The 18457-nt window shown below is 52.9% G+C and overlaps 2 protein-coding genes across 2 annotated transcripts; one reads left to right on the plus strand and one right to left on the minus strand.

Annotated features, from left to right (window-relative positions):
- The first annotated feature begins 29 nt into the window (after positions 1-29).
- Positions 30-8834, plus strand: REXO4 (REX4, RNA exonuclease 4 homolog (S. cerevisiae)). The gene is made up of 8 exons (XM_008593337.1): positions 30-251; positions 1909-2267; positions 3670-3807; positions 4053-4246; positions 5665-5753; positions 7187-7261; positions 7789-7863; positions 8748-8834. The coding sequence occupies exons 1-8, from the start codon at positions 30-32 to the stop codon at positions 8832-8834; spliced, it is 1239 nt and encodes a 412-aa protein (XP_008591559.1).
- Positions 8835-9079: 245 nt separating this feature from the next.
- LOC103608947 (probable inactive protein kinase-like protein SgK071) lies at positions 9080-15649 on the minus strand. The gene is given in 6 exon segments (XM_008593335.1): positions 9080-10533; positions 10536-10625; positions 10927-11067; positions 12592-12720; positions 12800-12928; positions 15577-15649. Coding segments are annotated over 6 exon segments (639 nt in total). The 3' UTR covers positions 9080-10456.
- Positions 15650-18457: the final 2808 nt, after the last annotated feature.

Here is an 18457-nt window from a genome sequence, read left to right on the forward strand (position 1 = left end):
GCCGCCGCTATCCGGGGGACGGGGCCGGCATGGTGAGGGTCTCTGCCGCCGAGGGCGCCCCGAGCCACCCCGGGGCCGCGCCGGGCCTTGTCGCGATGCTCACTCGGAGGAAGAACAGCAAGAAGAAAAGGTCGTGGAGGAACAAAGCGCGAGAAGCAAGCAGAAAGCCGGGACGCGACCCAGGCCTTGTCGCGATGCGACCTCCAAAGGCCCCACAGGACTTTTCCCGAAACTGGAAAGCTCTGCAGGAGGTGAGGTCACGAGGCCCGCGGAGGCAGGACGTGGGGCAAGCGGTGCAGACAGCGGCACGGGCACGGGGCCCAGTCCCGGGATGTGGAAGGGACAGGGCTTGACAACGTCAGACACTCCGCGATGGGGTCTGTGCGCGCGCTTATATCATCCCGGTGACAGCACAGTGAGGCAGTCACTTCTGTCCTCTCTGTTTTTCAGATGAGGAAATAGGCCCAGAAGGTTAAATACATTATCCAAGATTGCAGCGGGGACCCACTCAAACCCGCTGCCCCGTGCCAGACCCGCTCCACGGGCCTCACTCAGATTCTTACTTCGTCTCCTGCAGTTAGCTGCTGTTTCACCCTGTTTCCCAGATGAGGCTCAGGGAGTTTAAGGAACCTGGCCTGAGGTCACACAGCTAAGCACACGGTGGAACTGGGATGCAGAGTCACACGTTCTGACTCGAGTTTGTGCTCTTTGCTGCTGTCGACCTTCCAAGTCTCTTCCATAGTTTTCTGGAGTGTATTGTAGAGACTGAGCGAGCAAGAGAGAGGATAAATAACTTCTCGGGCCTCCTAACGTTTCACCCAATATCATACGGTGGGCGTTACTAATAAATTATTAGGAATTTTTAATTTATCTTAATTAACAAATTATCAGGAATTGCAAATGTTTTGACATACAGGACCAGTCAGATCCTCATGGCAACCCTAGAGCTCTGTATGATTTCTTGAGCACTAACTCTTTCTCCCAAGAAAGTAAAGCAAAATTGAGTGAAAGGGATGTTTACTGTAGGGAAAAGTTTGAGTTTTCTCTATTTTGTGCAAGAAAGCAAATCCATTGGTTCTTTAACTATTACAAGAACGGGTAAGTAGGAACCCACCTTGTCATCTCTCATCTGGTTGCCATGTACCAGGTCTTAACCATGGTTCAGAACAGCCAGCTGAGAAGTTGAGCATGGAGGACACTGGGCTCCAAGACCTCAGAGGGCCTCCACTTGGGTGAGAACAGAACTGTGGCTGCTAGCAGACCTTCAGCCACTTCCAGTGTGACAAAAGCTTTTCTGTTCATTGAATACACCTCTCCCTCTTCCTCAAACCCTCAGAGCAAGAGCAAACCAAGAAATCTTATAAGGGAAGTGGTTTGTGGGCACCCAGAGTGCTGGCCTAAGCTGTAAGGGAAGGAACTCTAAAATTAACTAATGAAAACAGGCTGCTCATCATCCATCCCCTCAGGCTCACAGTGAAGTGGTCTGTGGTGTTCAGTCACTCAACAGGTACTTAAGGTGTAGAATGTGAGTTCGAAATTTTGTAGGAATGAAGGAGCAGTTGTAAAATTATGTATTATAATAAGATAAGCAAAGAAAAAGTATTTCACCACAAGTGACTTATGGGTGAGAAGGGCTTTTTCCAAACCATTTGAAAATGAATTTCAATGATGCTCATAGGAATTGTATATAGGGGCTAGCCAGTTAGCTCAGCTGGTTAGAGCACAGCTTTATAGCATCAAGGTCAGGGTTCGGTTCCCTGTACTGGCCAGCTGCCAAAAAGAGAAGGAAGTATGTATAGATGTAATCAATGTGTGTGTGTATATGTACGTACACACACATAAATTTTTTCAACTTGTGTGTAATTTCCAAATTAAAATGTGCATGTATTTTATTTTGGGTCCCATTAGCTGCTGAAACAAAAATCACAAGCCCCAGAAGAGCCTCTTGCTATCTGTCAGATGGGTTCCAAAAAGCAGCCTGAAATTATCCAGCAGAACAGAAGAGAGGTCTCAGATACAGCAAAGGGAGATGAGATGCCGGCAGAAAAAGGCCCAGCAGCCACTGGGGGCTCTGCTCCTTCAGGACCTAAGACAAGCAGGAAAGTGCTACCACCTCACACAAAGGCCAATGGACACAGTGAGAAAGGAACCAAGGAAAGCACAAGTGACATTTCTAAGAAACGAGGGGACATCAAGCATAAGAAGCGGAAAGCTACGGAGCCGGCTGCAGCCTCAGCTCCAGCCTCAGCTCCAGCCCTGCCCACCGAGTAAGTATTGGCCGTCTCTGCCTGAGTCTCGGCTGTGGTGACTGGCACAGCCTCTTCTGCCACCCCAGCTTCAGTTGGCTTCACCACAGAGAGCAAAGGCACAGTAACTTGACTGACCAAGGCTTGTCCCCTTACAAAGGCCATGCGACTGGGAGGCTCCACTATGGCCTCTCCGTCACCTTACCCTGATGATATTTGTTTCTGTGTTTACTTAGTGCTTTCCCCTAGCGTATAGGCATAACAAAGGCAGGGCTTGTCCCACAGTCGCTGTCATTCTCGTGTCTTCAGAAGTGGTAGAACAGAGCCGAGAACTGTAGGCACCAGTAGAAATTTGTGGAATGAATGGGTGCCGAAGCCAGAAAGACCCGAGTGTGAAACCTGGTCCTGCCTCTTGCCAGTTGGGTGGTTTGGGACAAGTTCGTGACACCCTGTGCACCCCAGTGTAGTCATCTGTGGTGTCACAAGAAGATTGAGATGTGGTGTGCTTGGTGATTACTTAATAAACACTATGATGGGCACTCAGGTGGGGATGGCCAGTCAGTGGCCATCTCTGGATGGCTCAACTGAAGGTGACATGTTTGTAAGTCATAGGCTGGCTTCCTGTTGCCTGGATGTTCAGGACATGGTTACTGAAGGTTGAAGGAACAAACAGGTTGAGTGTCACCTGTGTGTTGCACTAGGTAGGCTGTCTGGAATAGAGCCTTCAGCAAGATGGGCCTGGCCCGTCCCTCCTGATGCTTGTAGACAAGTGGGAGAGACAGTAAGCTGTAATTGTTTCAGTGATTGCGTAAGTGTGGTCAAGGTCATTCCAATGGGGGAGAGGGTATGGGAGCACATGGCAAGAGGAGTGTGTCCATTCTGTGGGGTCAGGAGAAGCTTTTCTAAGGAGATGGCATTGAAGCTGAGCCTGAGAGATGGAATTCACCAGGCAAGTATTTATATGCCTGTGTAGGCATCCAAGTACGGAGAGCAAGACATGAAGACATTAGCAGTCATACCTGGGTAGGGTTCTGTGTTTCCATTTTATAGTCATTGTGTCTGGCTGTGTTTCCTAATTGGCAATGAACCTATTACTTTTGTAATTAATAAGAAAATGTTAGCATTCATTACAGCTGGGTGGTTTCTGTTTTATATTCTTTGTGTTTATCTGTAGTTCCTAAATCTTGGATAGTAAGGGTATCTTCTAATTAAAAAGGAAAGTGATAAGAAGTGCTAAGATGATCAAAATCACAGGAGCAGCTGGGCCAGCTGCCTGGCATGTGGGGCCTGACGTGGGAGGAGCAGACTCTGTGTCACTCCTCCACTGACCTGCACAGTCAGCCTGTCAGCACAATGGAGTCCAACCCCGACAGTCAGACCAGGGCCTTCTGTTGGTCAGCCTGTTCTTGTCTTTGCCTTTTAGGGAAGACATCTGGTTTGATGATGTTGACCCGGCAGATATCGAAGCTGCCATAGGTCCAGAGGCAGCCAAGATAGCAAGAAAACAGCTGGGTTGGAGTGAAAGCAGTGTCACCCTGGTGAAAGAGCAGGCCTTCAGTGGGTACGTGGGTGTGGGAGCCAGCTGCTGGGTGTGCGTGGCTGTGGAGGGCGGGGGCTCTTCAAGGAAGAGGCTGAACAGGGCAGGTGACTCCCAGGATCCTAAGAACTGGGGCCACACAGAGTTTATCACGCGGGTGCGCGGTAGTGACGGGCAGAGAGCTTTTCTGTGCGAGTGCTTAGCCCAGGGATTCCCTAGTGCTGGGTCCTGCCATGTTGATTACACTGGAGCCGTTGGTTCCCCTTCAGCCTGACGAAAGCCTTGGCCATGGATTGTGAGATGGTGGGCGTGGGCCCTAAGGGGGAGGACAGTGTGGCCGCCCGCGTGTCCATCGTGAACCAGCACGGGAAGTGTGTTTATGACAAGTACATCAAGCCGACCCAGCCCGTGACAGACTACAGGACAGCGGTCAGCGGGGTACAGCCTGAGAACCTCAAGCAGGGTACGTCATCTGCAGCTCGTGAACACGGGAAGGAACGTGGTAACGGGATTCCCTCTCCTCCCTTGCATTCCCTCTTCTGTTCAAGAACACTCACCATAGCAAGTGCCCCGACACATCTCCCCACTCCTGGGGAGTGGGTTTTCACTGGCCATCATGCCATTCAGGTCTTGCATTTCAGCGCCTCTCATCCTCTGACCTGAAGACCAGGAAGGTGCTCTTGAATTGTTTCATACTCTGTGGCAGTAGGGACAGAAGTGGAGTGTGAGAGGACCAGGAAGGAGGCCAGTGGGGGTGAGGAGGGGGTGGGGAGGATGGATCATAGGGTCTCGTGGACCCTTGTGGGCAGTGAGAGGTCTGGTCTGTCTTAGGTTCTAGCAGGTTCCTTGTGGCTGTGACATTGAGAACAGACTGTAGGGCGATGAGTGTGGGAACAGGACGGCTTGTGTTAAGAGGTTTGAGCTGGCGGTAACCTGGGTCAGGGAGGTGACTGTAAGAAGTGACCAGAAGTGACCCAACCCTGGACACAGCTGGAGGTTGAGCGTGTGTGGGGTGTGAGAAAATGGGGCACCCAGGATGGCTCCAAGGCTAGGGACCTGGAGAGATCCTGGAGACCTTTGAAGACCGAGGCCACGTGGTCTCTTCCCTGCACCTCTCTGTTCTCTGTCCACACACTGCCCTACTCTGCTGCTTCTGGTGCACACAGCCGGCAAGGCGGCCCCACCATCCTCAGACCAGTAGACTGACCAGCATTTCTTAGTTCCATTCCTGGGAGGGAGGCTCATCCTGCTTGTGTTGGGCCATGCTTGGTCTGCTCAGCTCAGGCCAGGGCAAGCAGAGCCGCGTGGTGCAAGCCTCGTTGCTGTGGTTGCTGGCCACTGCCCGTGGGTATAGGGTGGGCGAGGGGACTCTCACAAGAGAGGTTGGAGGTGGGGTGGTCCGCCAAGGGTATCTGCTGTGAGAAGGCAGGCAGAGCCGCCTCTGGAGCCTGGGGTCTAGGGCAGCGTGTCTCCCACTGGGGTGGGGGAGGGCTAGTCTTGTTTCATTTCCATTGGAAAGTCATAAAGTACAAGCCCTGGTTTTTTATTATCTGATTCAGCCGTCAGAACTACCCTGTCAAATGGCCCCAGGAATTTCTGTTACTCTCGACCTGTGCACTCCTTGTGGGCCATGACAAGCATTTGCAGGCTGTGCAGTAATTCGCTGTGTCTTAAACACCCTTTTCCCTCCTCTCCTGCCATAACCCACAAGGTGCTACTCCCTGGTGGGTGGGTGTGGTGGCCCCAAGTCACCCATCAGTTGTGGCATTGCAGGCCTAGCCTGTGGTCTCAGGTCTGACTGGGGGTGGAAGGGGCCTCCCTCATAGAGAATGATAGTGATTTATATGTTGCTAAAAGCCACTTGTTTGTTTTGATTTTCAGGAGAAAAACTCGAAGTTGTTCAGAAGGAAGTGGCAGAAATGCTGAGGGGCAGAATTCTAGTTGGACATGCGCTGCATAACGATTTGAAGGTACTGGGCTCCAGGGGCCTCCTGGGAACTTAGGGCCCACTGGCTCTTTAGTGCGTGTTACATGCACACCCTCATGCTGTCTGTCTGCAGAAGCGTCATTATGGGGTTTTCTGGTTGTTTTTGAATTTGTGCCCTATGTTGGGACTACTCTAGTGTGAATATCAAAACCATTAATGAGGGCCAACCTGTGGCTCACTTGGGAGAGTTTGGTGCTGACAACTCCAAGTCAAGGGTTAAGATCCCCTTACTGGTCATCTTTAAAAAAAGAAAAAAACACTCATGAGTTCCTGCTCTGTTCTGGGAGCCATGCTGGACACTTTCTATAGTGCAGATTTTGTTCAGTTCTTTAAACAATGCCTCAGGTGCTTATGCTTGTTTTATAATGAGGCCAAGTGGTGTGCCTGAGTGGCAACATGGTGGAGCTGGTGCAAACGCAGACCAGCGCCAGGTCCCCTACCCACTGCTCCAGTGCACTCCACGTTGGCAGAGCCAGGCTGCTGCCGCCTCTCCACCTGCCACCCAGCTAGGCGGGGAACTGGATGGGGAGACATTTCCTTAGGTGGCCATGTTGGCCAGCTCAGTGGGCAGCGGGTGGGTGAGCTTGGAGAGTCCACTTCCAGCATCCAGAGGGCATGGCCTACAGCCTTTTCCTTTAGGGTCTCTGCTGATGGGGACCACCTGGGCAGAAAGCACAGCAGATAGTCCTTCCTGGGTGGGGCCCACGGTACTCTGGCTGTTCAGTGTTCCTTGGAGCCCTAGAGTCCTCAGAAATGTCTCAGGAACCTCTAAATGTTGGCTTTAATTTCCTTTGAAAATAAATGTTTTGCTATTAAAAACTAACAAAAAGTCACCTGCCCACTTTTGTATCATATCACCCTTGGAGACTGCCACCGTGTTGGTCTCCTTCCTCCTGACCGTGGTTCTGTCCCTCATGACTAACTTGTGCAGACTCCTGTTTAAGTCTCTCTTGAAGTCCATGCTGAGGATGCAAGATTAGCTGCTGAAAACCGTTAGCATTTCTAACTTCCTGATTTGCAGAACCAACTCAAAGCACAGGGATAAGGTGGCTGCTGGTTCATCGGTGACTGTTTCCCTCCTTCTTCCTAATTTCAAGATTTTATTTTTTTTAATGTGGTTCTGATTAAGTTTATGTGATGCCTTTGTTTCAGAAGTTAAAATTCATATCAGTGATTTTTTATGCATGTGTGTTATATACTGGGATTCCCTGTAAGATGTTATTTGGGGGGGAAAAGGGGGCTCCACTGCTACAAACTAGAAATGAAAATGATTGTCATTATATTTTCTTCTTCTAGGTACATGCATGTGTGTTATATACTGGGATTCCCTGTAAGATGTTATTTGGGGGGGAAAAGGGGGCTCCACTGCTACAAACTAGAAATGAAAATGATTGTCATTATATTTTCTTCTTCTAGGTACTGTTTCTTGATCATCCAAAAAAGAAGATTCGGGACACACAGAAATATAAACCTTTCAAGAGCCAAGTGAAGGTACTCACAACGCGCATGGCCCGGTGCACCGTCCTTCTGTTGTGCTGGTACCGGTCCCAGTGGCCGACTTGCTGGTTAATGGGGTTTTGTTTTTATTCTTCCTTCTAAGCTTTAAAACTAAAAGGAATCCTAAAAGAAAAAGCAGGGTTCTGCTAATTGCCAGCTTTAAAAATGAGCGTATCGGGGGCAGATTGTTTCACTCTAATCTCTGTGATGGGTCACAGGTATGTGCAGGATGGCATGGGCAGGGATGCCCCTCTTGAAGTGAGCAGGGAGGACAGAGACGCTGATTCCTCCCTGGCCCTCCCTTTACTGATGGGTCAGGGGTTCTCACCAGTCTCTGGGCTGGTGGCTGCAGCCCCAAATGCCATGGGCATTTCCAGTGAAAGGCAGATGACAGGTCACTTGGGCTGGGGCTCAGTAGCCAGCTCCCTGCCTGATGAAGTGCCCCCACTCAGACAGAGGCCCCCCCAGGCCAGAGCCTGCAGAGACCCACACAGCAACTTGCATGCTATCTCCCTTTGCAGAGTGGAAGACCGTCTCTGAAGCTACTGTCAGAGAAAATCCTGGGGATCAGGGTCCAGCAGGCAGAGCACTGTTCGGTGAGTGTGTCCTTGGGGGATAGTCCTTGAGATTTGGGGCCATTTCTGACTCGAAACCAGGCATGTGTCACCTGATGTCAGACTTGGACGAGGTGGGGCTTAGACAACTTCTTTTTTTGGAGGCCGTTGGTCCAAAAATAATGAAGCGGCAGAGCATGCTTATAGAATGATTAAAATTTAACACAAAAATAGGGCCAGCCCGCGGCTCACTTGGGAGAGTGTGGTGCTGATAACACCAAGGCCACGGGTTCGAATCCCTATATAGGGATGGCTGGTTAGCTCACTTGGGAGAGTGTGGTGTTGACAACACCAAGTCAAGCGTTAAGATCCCCTTACCAGTCATCTTTTAAAAAATAAAATTAAATTTAAAAAAACTACTACATTATAATCATTGGAAGAAAAAGTGACCAGTCTAAATTGAATGCCCTGTAGGACTGTGTGGGCCTGGCCAGGCAGCCCCTCAGCCCTTGCCTGACAGGCCTGGCTCAGGCCAGCTCTGCTTCTGTGGCACAGAGTCCCGCCTACAGTGTGGCTGTCAGCCCTTTGGGCCCTCGTGCCCCGGCATCATGTTCCCAGCCCACTATCTGTTCTGCCTCTGTGAGTGGTTGTCTCCCGAACCTGAGAGGCCACATGTTGTCCCATCACTTCTTTGGGTTTCCCTGTCTTCCCCTGTAAACAGGAGTGTCTGTGTCACAGAGGTGTGTAAGGGTCACGTCATCATGCCGGCGCTTTGCACATTTTCTCCCTCACCATCCTGCTGACACCTCACGGCAGGTCCATGGCACAGTGGCTGGCGTGATGGGCTCAGCAATTGTGGGATGGACTGTGGCCTGTGGTCATGCTTGTACCCTGCTGCATAGTCAGTGTTGTTCTATGTCGTCCAGATTCAAGATGCCCAGGCAGCGATGAGACTCTATGTCACTGTGAAGAAGGAGTGGGAGAGTGTGGCCAGAGACAGGCGCCCCAGGTGACCGCCCCAGACAGCTGCAGCAGCAACATGTAGGGATGCTGCCCTGCTGCTGGTGCTGCTCCCTTCCACCATCCTGTGGTGACACCTCAGGCCAAAAGCTGTTGTGATCAAATCACAGAGACAGATCAAGTCTCCCCAAAGCGGCGATTCTGGAGAAACATTTTCAAGATGATGGCAGCGGGGGCATGGCCTGCATGCTACTGAGAAGGTCCTCCTCCCTCGTGACTTTGAGGTCTGAGACCTCGTCTTACTATACGTATATGTTTGGGGACAGGGTGGGCAGGGCCATGGCAGGGGAAGATGCCAGGAACTCTGTGGGCGTGCCTGGCGACTGCCGTCTACTAACCACCAGAGTGAGGACACGACATCTGGGCTGTCGCTGCCAACCTGACAATGGGATTTGGTGGGAGTCACCTGGGGTCCCTAGAGCAGAAAGCAGCCTGGGTGCTCAGCAGCCTCCTCTCAGGTGACCACTTCTTCCCTGTTGTCTCGGGTGATGGAGCAAGCCCTGTCAGGCTCAGGGCCCAGACCGGGTGTCTGCATCCAGCTGTCCAGACACAGCTGGCAGCACGGCAGTTGCTGCATGGGGAGTTCCCTGTGGCATTTGGACTTTGAGAGGGACTTTGTGAGGGTAGGTGTTTCTTTCTCACTCCTGTCTGTCTAAATTGGTCCAGGGGTGGCCAGGGCACAGTGGCCCCTGCTGTCCCTGGTGGTGAGCGCCTAACCTTGTCTCAGACACGTGCTAGCCTTGTGCTGTTTGGCCTGGGAAAGCTGTGTGGGTGCTCAAGGGCCAGGCTGCAGCTTTTCTGGCTGGGCCCGGGTTTGAGGATCTTTCTGGGAACCAGAATCAGGAGCCGCCAGTCATACTGGCTGTACAGAGAAGGTGCAAGGCCCTGCAGGTGTTGCTGAATGTAAACACAGGTGTTCACTGTAAGTACTGCTGTGGAGGATCCGTCCCCTCCCTTATTTAGAACAGTCTGAAAGGACTGCTGTGTCCACTCTGCTGCCACGCGGCCCAGCCAGGGACACGGTGTGTGTAAAGACAGCCATGTTCAGTACCACTGCCAGTCAATCACAGCCTACACCAGGGCAACTCGGACACACCAGGAACTGGCTTTGGGCCTCTTTAGTCACCTAAACTGAGTGTGTGATACACATACTGCTCCTGGGTGACCATTCATAGCCCCCCACCCTCCAGGAAAAGATTGCCTCCGCTCACAGGGCAGCTCCGGCTGTGGCTCAAGGAAGGGAAGGGCAATCACTTCAGGGCCAGGGTGGGGGGCACACATGGAGCGGAGAGGCTTTTGGGGTGTCTGTGTCCTCCCCAGTGTCAGTGCCAAGCAGCTCCCCCTCCAGCCTCAGGAGCACTTTTTCTGCATAAGAAACCAGCTCCTGGAAGGAGGAAACAAGCAGGAAGTTATTTTCATGGACAGTGTTGGGGTCCAGTAAGCAATTATTTGTGACTTAATTCATTGGTCGTGGACAGGAAACTTTCTTTCATTATTTCTCCGATTATTTCTCCTCTTTAAGATTGACTTTTGGCCCAGCTATTGATGGAGTAATAATAGGCAGGCAGGAAAATAGTCATTAAAAACTATGTGGGTTGAGGTCAAGATCAGTTCTTTATTCCAGGCCCCCAGACTCAGTGTTCCGGGTCTGAGGACTTTGGCCTGGTGAGGGGCCTGCTTTACTGAGGGCCTGCTGCCACTCACCAGGCTAGAGGTGAAGCGCCTCTTCATCTCCCAGACCAGGGCATTGATACCACTGGACTCCAGCTCCGGCAGGATCTCCTCTGAGGGTAGAGTAAAGCAGGTCCTGAGGCCAGGGTCTACCCCCATGACCCCCGCCAGGAGCCCTGGCCAGCCAGGAGAACAAGGAGGGATCCCAGTTCCACTTAAGCTTGGCACGAGAGTGCTGCCTTGAGGTTCTGGAGCCTCGTGCACCACCCCTCTGCTAGGGCAGTGCCTAGCATATAGTGGGTGCTCAGCAGATGACAAAGGACTCAGGAGTGTCGGGGAGCTGCAAAGTGGGGGTTGACACCGGTTCCATGGAGCTCCTTCCCTCTCCCAGCCGCCAGCCTCACGAGGGCTCACTGTAGGATGAGAGGTAGGCCAGCAGCAGGCACAAGTTCTCCACCACCTCAGGGTCGTCCCTGTAGAGCTGGTAGGTCTCCTTGATGAGGGCCAGGCCGCTGCTGCCCTCCCCTGGCACCACCATCTGGAATGCCGCCAGCTCTGGGGGGAGATGGGGGAGGGACGGAGATTGGGTTCATGCCCTGGTACAACCCCCTCCTAGCTGGCCTTGGGCCAGGGCTCAGAACCCTGCACCATGTCCTCTGGAAAATGGGGGTGCCGATGGTGCCGATTTCACAGCTGTTGAGAAAACTGGTGCTTGGGACAGTGAGGGCTGCCTCGCCTGCTGGTAGAGGAAGCTGCAGTTGCCTGGAGCACTGATCCTGAGCCTGGGCTTTCCCCCATTCTCCTTGTAAATCTTGTTAGGAAGAAAAGAAGGATTGCAGCAGGGCGTGGGGCTTTGCCCTCCCTCCCTCCCCCTCTCCCCGCCCCCCCACGTCCACCCTGGCAGCAGAAGCCTGGCTGTGGCTGGAGGGACCTCTTGGCCTGGGCTCAACTGCAGCAGCACCCTTCTTCAAGGGCATTGGTGGGGCATGGACCTGGCATGGCTGGATGGGCCTGATGTTGGGCTTCAGCTTCTGAGGAATGGGAGCCTGCTGTTAGCAGCAACAGTGCTCGGGCGCCTGCCCTGGGTACCACACCGATGTCCTTATCAGGTCTGGACCCAAAACTGAGGCTCAAAGCAGTGAGACCACCTGAACATCACACAGCAAGCAGTTCTCACCCAGACTGGCTCCAGAGTCTTGCTCACTGGGTCTGTGACCTCTCTCCTTGGGAGCTGAGTCACGTCCCTTTTGTTGTCAGGGTTCAGCATCTCCTGCTGTCTCATGAGGGCATTGACTGCTGACCTTTCACACAGATTGATTGGTAGGACCTCGGGGGCCCAGGACTGAAGCCCAGGGTATTGCTCTGAGAGGGAAGAGCCTCCCACCCAGGAAAGATCACCTGCTCTCCTCTCTAGGCATAGGCCACCCTGGAACAGTTAGGATGGCACTTCAGGAGTGCTGGGGCAGGACAGGAGGAGATAGGGCCCCACCCCGTCCTGCTGCCAGGAGGCCCCATCAGCCTGGGCAGCCCAGCCGACTAGAGCAGGCATGACTAGAACAGGACTGGAGAGGGAGCAGAGGAGACATTCCCCAGAGCCAGAGGAAGACTAGTGCAGAGGTTAGGACCACAGGGAGTTGCCCAAGGGTGGGGGCCATGCACCAGCTGGTGACCTTGGCCAGTCCCTTGGCCTCAGGTTTTCTCTGTAAAGGATTACCGTGCCATGTCCAGGGCTTGACTGTGCCGTGGTTAGTGTGGGACACATGGTGCAGAGTACAGATAGGCAGGGCTTGTGTTGTGGGGGCTTGGAGACACAGTCTCCAGGGCTGTCCTAATAAGGAACACCTTATGTTGATAAGGCATGATAGGACAGGGGAAAGTGGTCACGATATATCACTAAGCAAAAAAAAATAAAGTATCAGTGTGTGTGTAGAAGTCCTGAGCAACTTCTGGATAATGGGCTGTAGGTCATTTTTATTTCTTTCACTTTTTTGATTTTTTGCTTCTGTTTCTTGGTTGTGGGCAGCTGGCAGACATTACTGAGGGGGGACAGTTTTTGCCCCAACCCGTCCCTGGGCTCACCTGAGGCCTTCGCGAGGCTGGCCAGCCCCCGGTAGGCATTGTTCACCAGCAGGACTCTGTCCTGGCACAGCCGGATGCTTTGCAGGAACAGTGCCACCACCTGTTCCAGCTCGTCCTCCTTTATGCAACCTGCAAAGTGCCGGGTGGATCTCGTTGCCTGGTGTGTCCGGGGCCCGCCCCTCCAGTTCCTGAGGTCCCCACTGCTCACCCAGCAATGACAGCAGCCAGAAGACCCCACAGCCAGCTTCAGCCACTTCTGCATCCGTGGGGTGGGCGGTCAGCACCAGGACGGTGAGGGCCGGAATCTTCTCCAAGAGGGCCTTGTCCACAACAACAGCTGGAACCAGGACAAGGATGGGGGTTACCTAGGCCCCCATCCCCCCCAATCTGGCTCCCTCCAGCAAAGGACAACAGAAATGGGGGTGAAGGGGAGGTCAGATGTCCTTGGAGATGGAAGATGAAGGGGCTTTCTGCTGCCAACAAGTCTGGAGGAAAGGGATTGCCCTCCCACACACACAGGAGAGGCTCGGGGGATCTTTCACATTGGGTGTTGGCAATGTTCCTTGGGGTTTCCAGGTTTATTGTGGTCTGGAGCCCTCTTTTCCTTGGGCACTGGAATACCAAGGTGGGGCCTAGATGAGAGGACGCAGCATAGGCCCGGAGCTCCTGTTCTGAATCAGAAATCAACAAGACGGTGTCTAGTGCTAATTCTGGCCTCTGGAATCAGACACATCCTAAGATGTTTCCCTAGGCAGGAGGCACCCAAATCTGAGGGGTCTGCCCACTGGACAAGTCCTGAAGCCCGCCTCTGCGGGGGCGGTTTTTCCTCCCTCAGTCTTCCTCTGTTTCAGCTTTAGGCTCTGATGGTTCTCAAATGTTTAAGCGACGGGCCTGGAGGCCCTTGAAGGCTCTCAGAGGCAGCGGGGGAGTGGGAGGAGGGCCCCTCACCATCCACCAGGAGGGACCAGAGCAGTCCAAGGCCACTGATGCAGATGTCCCTGTTCTCGAGGAATCTGTCCAGGTGCTCCAGGATGTGCTCAAACAGCCCAGTCTTCTGCAGCTCCCCCAAGGCAGACTCTGGTGGGGGGGGGGTGGCACCAGGGTGAGGACCACAGAGAACCCTCTGCCCCAGGAAGCCTGCCAGGAGTACCTCCTCCCTCTGCTGTCCTTGGGCACTGCAGTCCAATTTGACCCACATTCCTGGGCACCATACCCAAATGGAACCCAGAAAGAAGAGCACATGGGTCTGGCCCTGGAGAGTCTGTCCATCTCTGGGCTATCATCCCCATCCCATTACCAGTATCTCCCATCTGTTTACCAGGCTGGGTCTGACCTCTGTAGCTTCCCATACAGGGGCCAGCCCTGCCTCCTGGGGCCACACAGCAGGCCTGTGCCCTCTCCCATAGGGGTGGCCTGTTGGTTCTAGTTTACACCTATTTCTGGCACCCATTCCACTCCCAGAAGTGGGATTAGAGATGAACAATCAATCACTGGTGTAGTGAAGAGAGTGCTGGGGCTCAGCCCCACCCCTGCTGTCCATTGGACTCTTGGCTAGTGTTCTTGGGCTCTCTGGAGCCCCAGCTTCCTGTCTGGCTGAGTGGGGTACACAGGTGCATGGATGGCATGTCCTGGTCCTGGCAAGCCCTGGGAGACACCCCATCCTCCACACACTCCCCAGTGCAGCTGCCCACTGCTCCTGGCCAGCAGCCTCTGAAGCCAGCATGCTGTGATGTGGAGACAAGCTAGAAAGTGAGTGTGATGCCATGACTGGGCTTGGCGCACATTGGTGCCCCTGCACACCGTGGAGGGAGCCAGTGACTAGTGATGGAAGCTTGTCATTAGGATGAAAAGAGATGAGCAGCATGTGAAGCAGACTCCCAAGGACAGTGCAGTCATGCCATCCCAGGGACAGCCCAGCACCACTCTGTCCAAATGACCCATCCCCCAGAGCCAACCCTCCGTGCCTCATCTTCTGAGTTCCCAGCTTCCCAGAATGTGGGGAGGGCCAGGAGGGGCCACAGACCCACCCTGGCTGGAGACAATGGTGAGCAGGCTGTAGACCATGACCAAGAGCTGCTCCGCCTCAGGGTGTCTCCGTGTGGCGCTCAGCAGGATGGAGAAGACAGAGTGGTTGCAGGGCGCCTTGGCCCCTGCATCGTGCACCAGCGCTGCTTGGTCCGGAAGCAGCAGCCCAGGGTTAGTCCCCAAGCTGGGGATGCAGGGACAGACAAAGCACACAAGCGCCCTCCCACCCTGCACTGTTCAGTGAGGAAGCTGAGGTCTGCCTTGTTCCTCTGGCATGAGGCACGGCGCCCCCTCTGGCATGACTGTGGCTGCTGCCCATGGGACAGGCCCCCCATAAGGGCAGGGGCCGACAGAGTGAAGGACCAAAGGGCAAGGGGGCCTGTGAGACCCCACAGCTGGTGAGCAGCACTGCAAGACCAGAGTGAATGTCTGATACCACTTAAACATTGCATGGAAACAAAACTTCAATATTAAAGCTAGAAAGGTAGCTAGACACTAGGAATCCAAGTCAAAGACAGTTGAACCTTTTTCTAAGAGTCCAAAGGCTAGTGGAGGCCAGGCCCGGGCCCTCAGCTCCCGCAGCTCCCACTTGGGCAGCAGGCTCCATGCTGCTCCTGCCAGCCCCCATGCTGCCGCTGTGGCTGCTGCCAGCCCCTAGGCTGCCCCTGTGGCTGCTCCTGGGACACAACCCACCCTCCTTGAAAGTTACACCAGAGGAACCCATCATGTCTAGCCTTGCATTTCACAGCTGACAGGGGAGCGTGTCCAGGAACACGGAGGAGGTCAAAGGCAGGCCTGAGTGGTACCCATGTCTCCAGACTCCTGGCCTGTGCCCCTTCTGTCATACCAAGACATGGTTGGATGGGCACAGCAGGGCATGGACTATCTGGACGGTCAGCGCCAAGTGGGTAACTGGTGTGGGGGGAGGGGCACCAGGAGGGTCTCCCTCCCCCAACCCACCTTGGCCCAGGAGGCGCAGCAGCAGAGAGCAGGCGCACAGCTGTATGTCGAGGATCCTCTCGTGTTGTTTCATGATGTTGGTCACGAGATCCACCATCTCCACAGGCCATGGCAGACCTGGCAGGGCAGGCAGGTGGCATAGGTAAGACCTGGTAGGGGACCGGATGGTGGGGGTACATAGACCAGACCAGGGAACCAGAGGCTGCTGGGGGGCTTCAGTGCACCAGCATGGGGCCCTGTGCAAATGAGTGGAAGGGCAGAGCAAGACGGTTGGTTCGCATGTCTGTGGAGGCCCGGTGTCTGCTGCGGCCATCTGGTTCTGTGCTCCCAGCAGCCCTGGAGGTAGGTCCTTCCTTTTGCTACTCTCATTTTACAGATGGGGTAACTGAGGCTCAGCTAGATGGAAGCACTGGCTCCTGAGCAGCATCTTGAACTCATCCTGTGTGACTCCAGAACCCTTGGCTGTCACTGCCCTAGAGTGGACATGTGTGGGTTCCCTCTACCTCTCCCCTGTGCCAGGAACTGTGCTGTGTGCAGGGGACAGGGGATGGATGGGGCAAGATAGCCAGGGGCCCAGGCCCAGCTGCACCCCTTCCTCCCTGTGCTGCGCCCCTCCCAGCTGTTACCTCATGGGAACATGGGCAGAGCACGGATGGCCACACCTCCACCATAGGCTCATAGTGATAGGACAAGGAGAAAAGTGCCAGCGCTTGGCATGCCAGGCTGCACAGCCATCCCCAAAGAAGCTGAGGCAGGCACAGCTCCGGGGTGGTGGGAAAGGCCCACCCTTTAGGAAGGGCCCCAAGGCTTCCCTCGGTTTCCCCAGGAAGGCAAAATCTCCCTTCCTACGGACCGTCCTGGCCACAGCTGAGCTGCAGAAGGGGTCAAGGAGGAAGGGAGGGAGGGAAAGGCAGGCACCAGTGTACAGCCTCTGCATCTCCCCAGAGGGCAGGCTGGGCCTCCGCGATTTCTGATGCCCCAGCCACTGGGGCAGCCTTAGTGGGTTCTTACTATGTGTTTTATAGATGGATGGACAAATGGACAGGTGGATGGAAGGGTGGAGAGGAGCTAGCCAGTTAGCTCAGTTGGTTAGAGCACAGTGTTAAAATACCAAGGTTGAGGATTTGGATCCCCTTATAACCAGAAAAAAGAGCAAAAGTGGACAGATGGATGGTTGAATGGATGGGTAGATGAGTGTGTGAACATAATATTTAGGCAGATGAGACAGGTTGAGTGGAGAGATTTTTGAAAGCATGTTATGGCAAAAACATTAAAAAATCAACAAAAAGGGCCGGCCTGTGGCCCACTCGGGAGAGTGTGGTGCTGATAACACCAAGGCCACGGGTTCGGATCCCATATAGGGATGGCTGGTTGGCTCACTGGGTGAGCGTGGTGCTGACAACACCAAGTCGAGGGTTAAGATCCCCTTACCGGTCATCTTTAAAAAAAAAAAAAATCAACAAAAAGATGGTTAATATTCATTAGTCGAGTATTGGAGAAAGAGGTGTTCTCATGCGTTCCTGATGGGGGGTGAGCTGGTGCATCTATGAAAGGAAATTTGCAGTATCTATGAAAACTTGAAGTATTCACACCCCTGAATATCTAGAAATTTATCCTACAGCAACACTCACAAATGCACAAATACACATGCACCAGGGTGTCCATTGTTTATAGTAGTGGAAAATAAGAAACAACTCAGGTACCCATCATAGGAATAGTAGAACAGATGGGATATCTCATTACAGATCCATTAAAATCATGTGAGGGACCCCATGCCACACCACTGCCAATGGGGGAAGCACCCAGGCAGGCAGGCAGGACAGGCCAGCCACCTGCCCAGGCCCACCCTGCCCATGCAGAAGGCAGGACCTCCCACACCATGCCACCAACACGAGGCTTCACACAGCTTCCATGGTGGTGGTCTGCAACAGCCACCACCACAGCTAACACTGTTGCAAGGACAGCTCACTACCTTAATAACATCCACAACCACTGTGCAGGTGGCCTACTACATATTTGACTTCACTAACACAAAGAGAGTCACTGGAGGAGCCTGGAAAAAAAGGAAGGTCTTTCTCTTCAAAGTTCACTCCAGAGTAATGGAAGGAACTGATCTACCAGATGGCCAAAAATCAACATAGAGATACTAGAAATACAAAAAAAAAAAAAAAAAAAAAAAATCAGAAAATATGACACCACCAAAGGAATTGAGTAATCCTCAAGTACCACACCCTATAGAACAGGAAACCCTTGAAATGACTGAAAAGGAATTCCAAGTAATTATCTTAAGGAAACTCAATGAGATAGAAGAGGACTCTATAAGACAACACAATGAAATGAGAAAAAATACCCAGGATATGAAGGACGAGATCAAGTGCCTTCAGGATGGGATGGCTGTGGACGCTAAAATACCCAGGATATGAAGGATGAAATTTACAAGGAGATTAATACCTTGAAAAAGAATGTAGAACTCCTGGAACTGAAAGATGCATTCAACTGAGAGCTTAAGCAGCAGATTAGAACAAGCTGAAAAAAAAAATTTCCAAACTCAAAGATGGTCATTATGAAATAACTCAGGCAGACAAGAAAAAGGAAAAAAGAATTTTAAAAAATGAAGAATCTCTGAGAGCAGACAACCTTAAGTGCACAAACATCTGAATCATGGGTGTTCCTGAAGAGGAAGAGAAAAGTAAAGACATTGAAAATCTATTCAATAAAATAATAATGGAAAACTTCCCAGGTATAGGAAGAGACACAGACCTTCAGATCCAGGAAGCTCAAAGATCCCCAAACAGTTTCAACCCAAAAAGATCCTCTCTGGACATTCAAAATGGCGACGGGTCTGGAGCGCCCGCGTCAGGAAACAGCGCGATCCTGAGAG

This window comes from Galeopterus variegatus, unplaced genomic scaffold (genome assembly GCF_000696425.1).
Source record: "Galeopterus variegatus unplaced genomic scaffold, G_variegatus-3.0.2 Scaffold9008, whole genome shotgun sequence".
NCBI classification, from domain to species: Eukaryota; Metazoa; Chordata; class Mammalia; order Dermoptera; family Cynocephalidae; genus Galeopterus; species Galeopterus variegatus.

Excerpts from the sequence above, each read along its gene's own strand:
- REXO4 (XM_008593337.1), top strand. The coding sequence starts at position 30 with ATGGTGAGGGTCTCTGCCGCCGAGGGCGCCCCGAGCCACCCCGGGGCC. Across the intron at positions 2,268-3,669 it reads GCTCCAGCCCTGCCCACCGA|GGAAGACATCTGGTTTGATG; the intron begins GTAAGTATTGGC and ends TTTGCCTTTTAG. Across the intron at positions 7,262-7,788 it reads CTTTCAAGAGCCAAGTGAAG|AGTGGAAGACCGTCTCTGAA; the intron begins GTACTCACAACG and ends CTCCCTTTGCAG.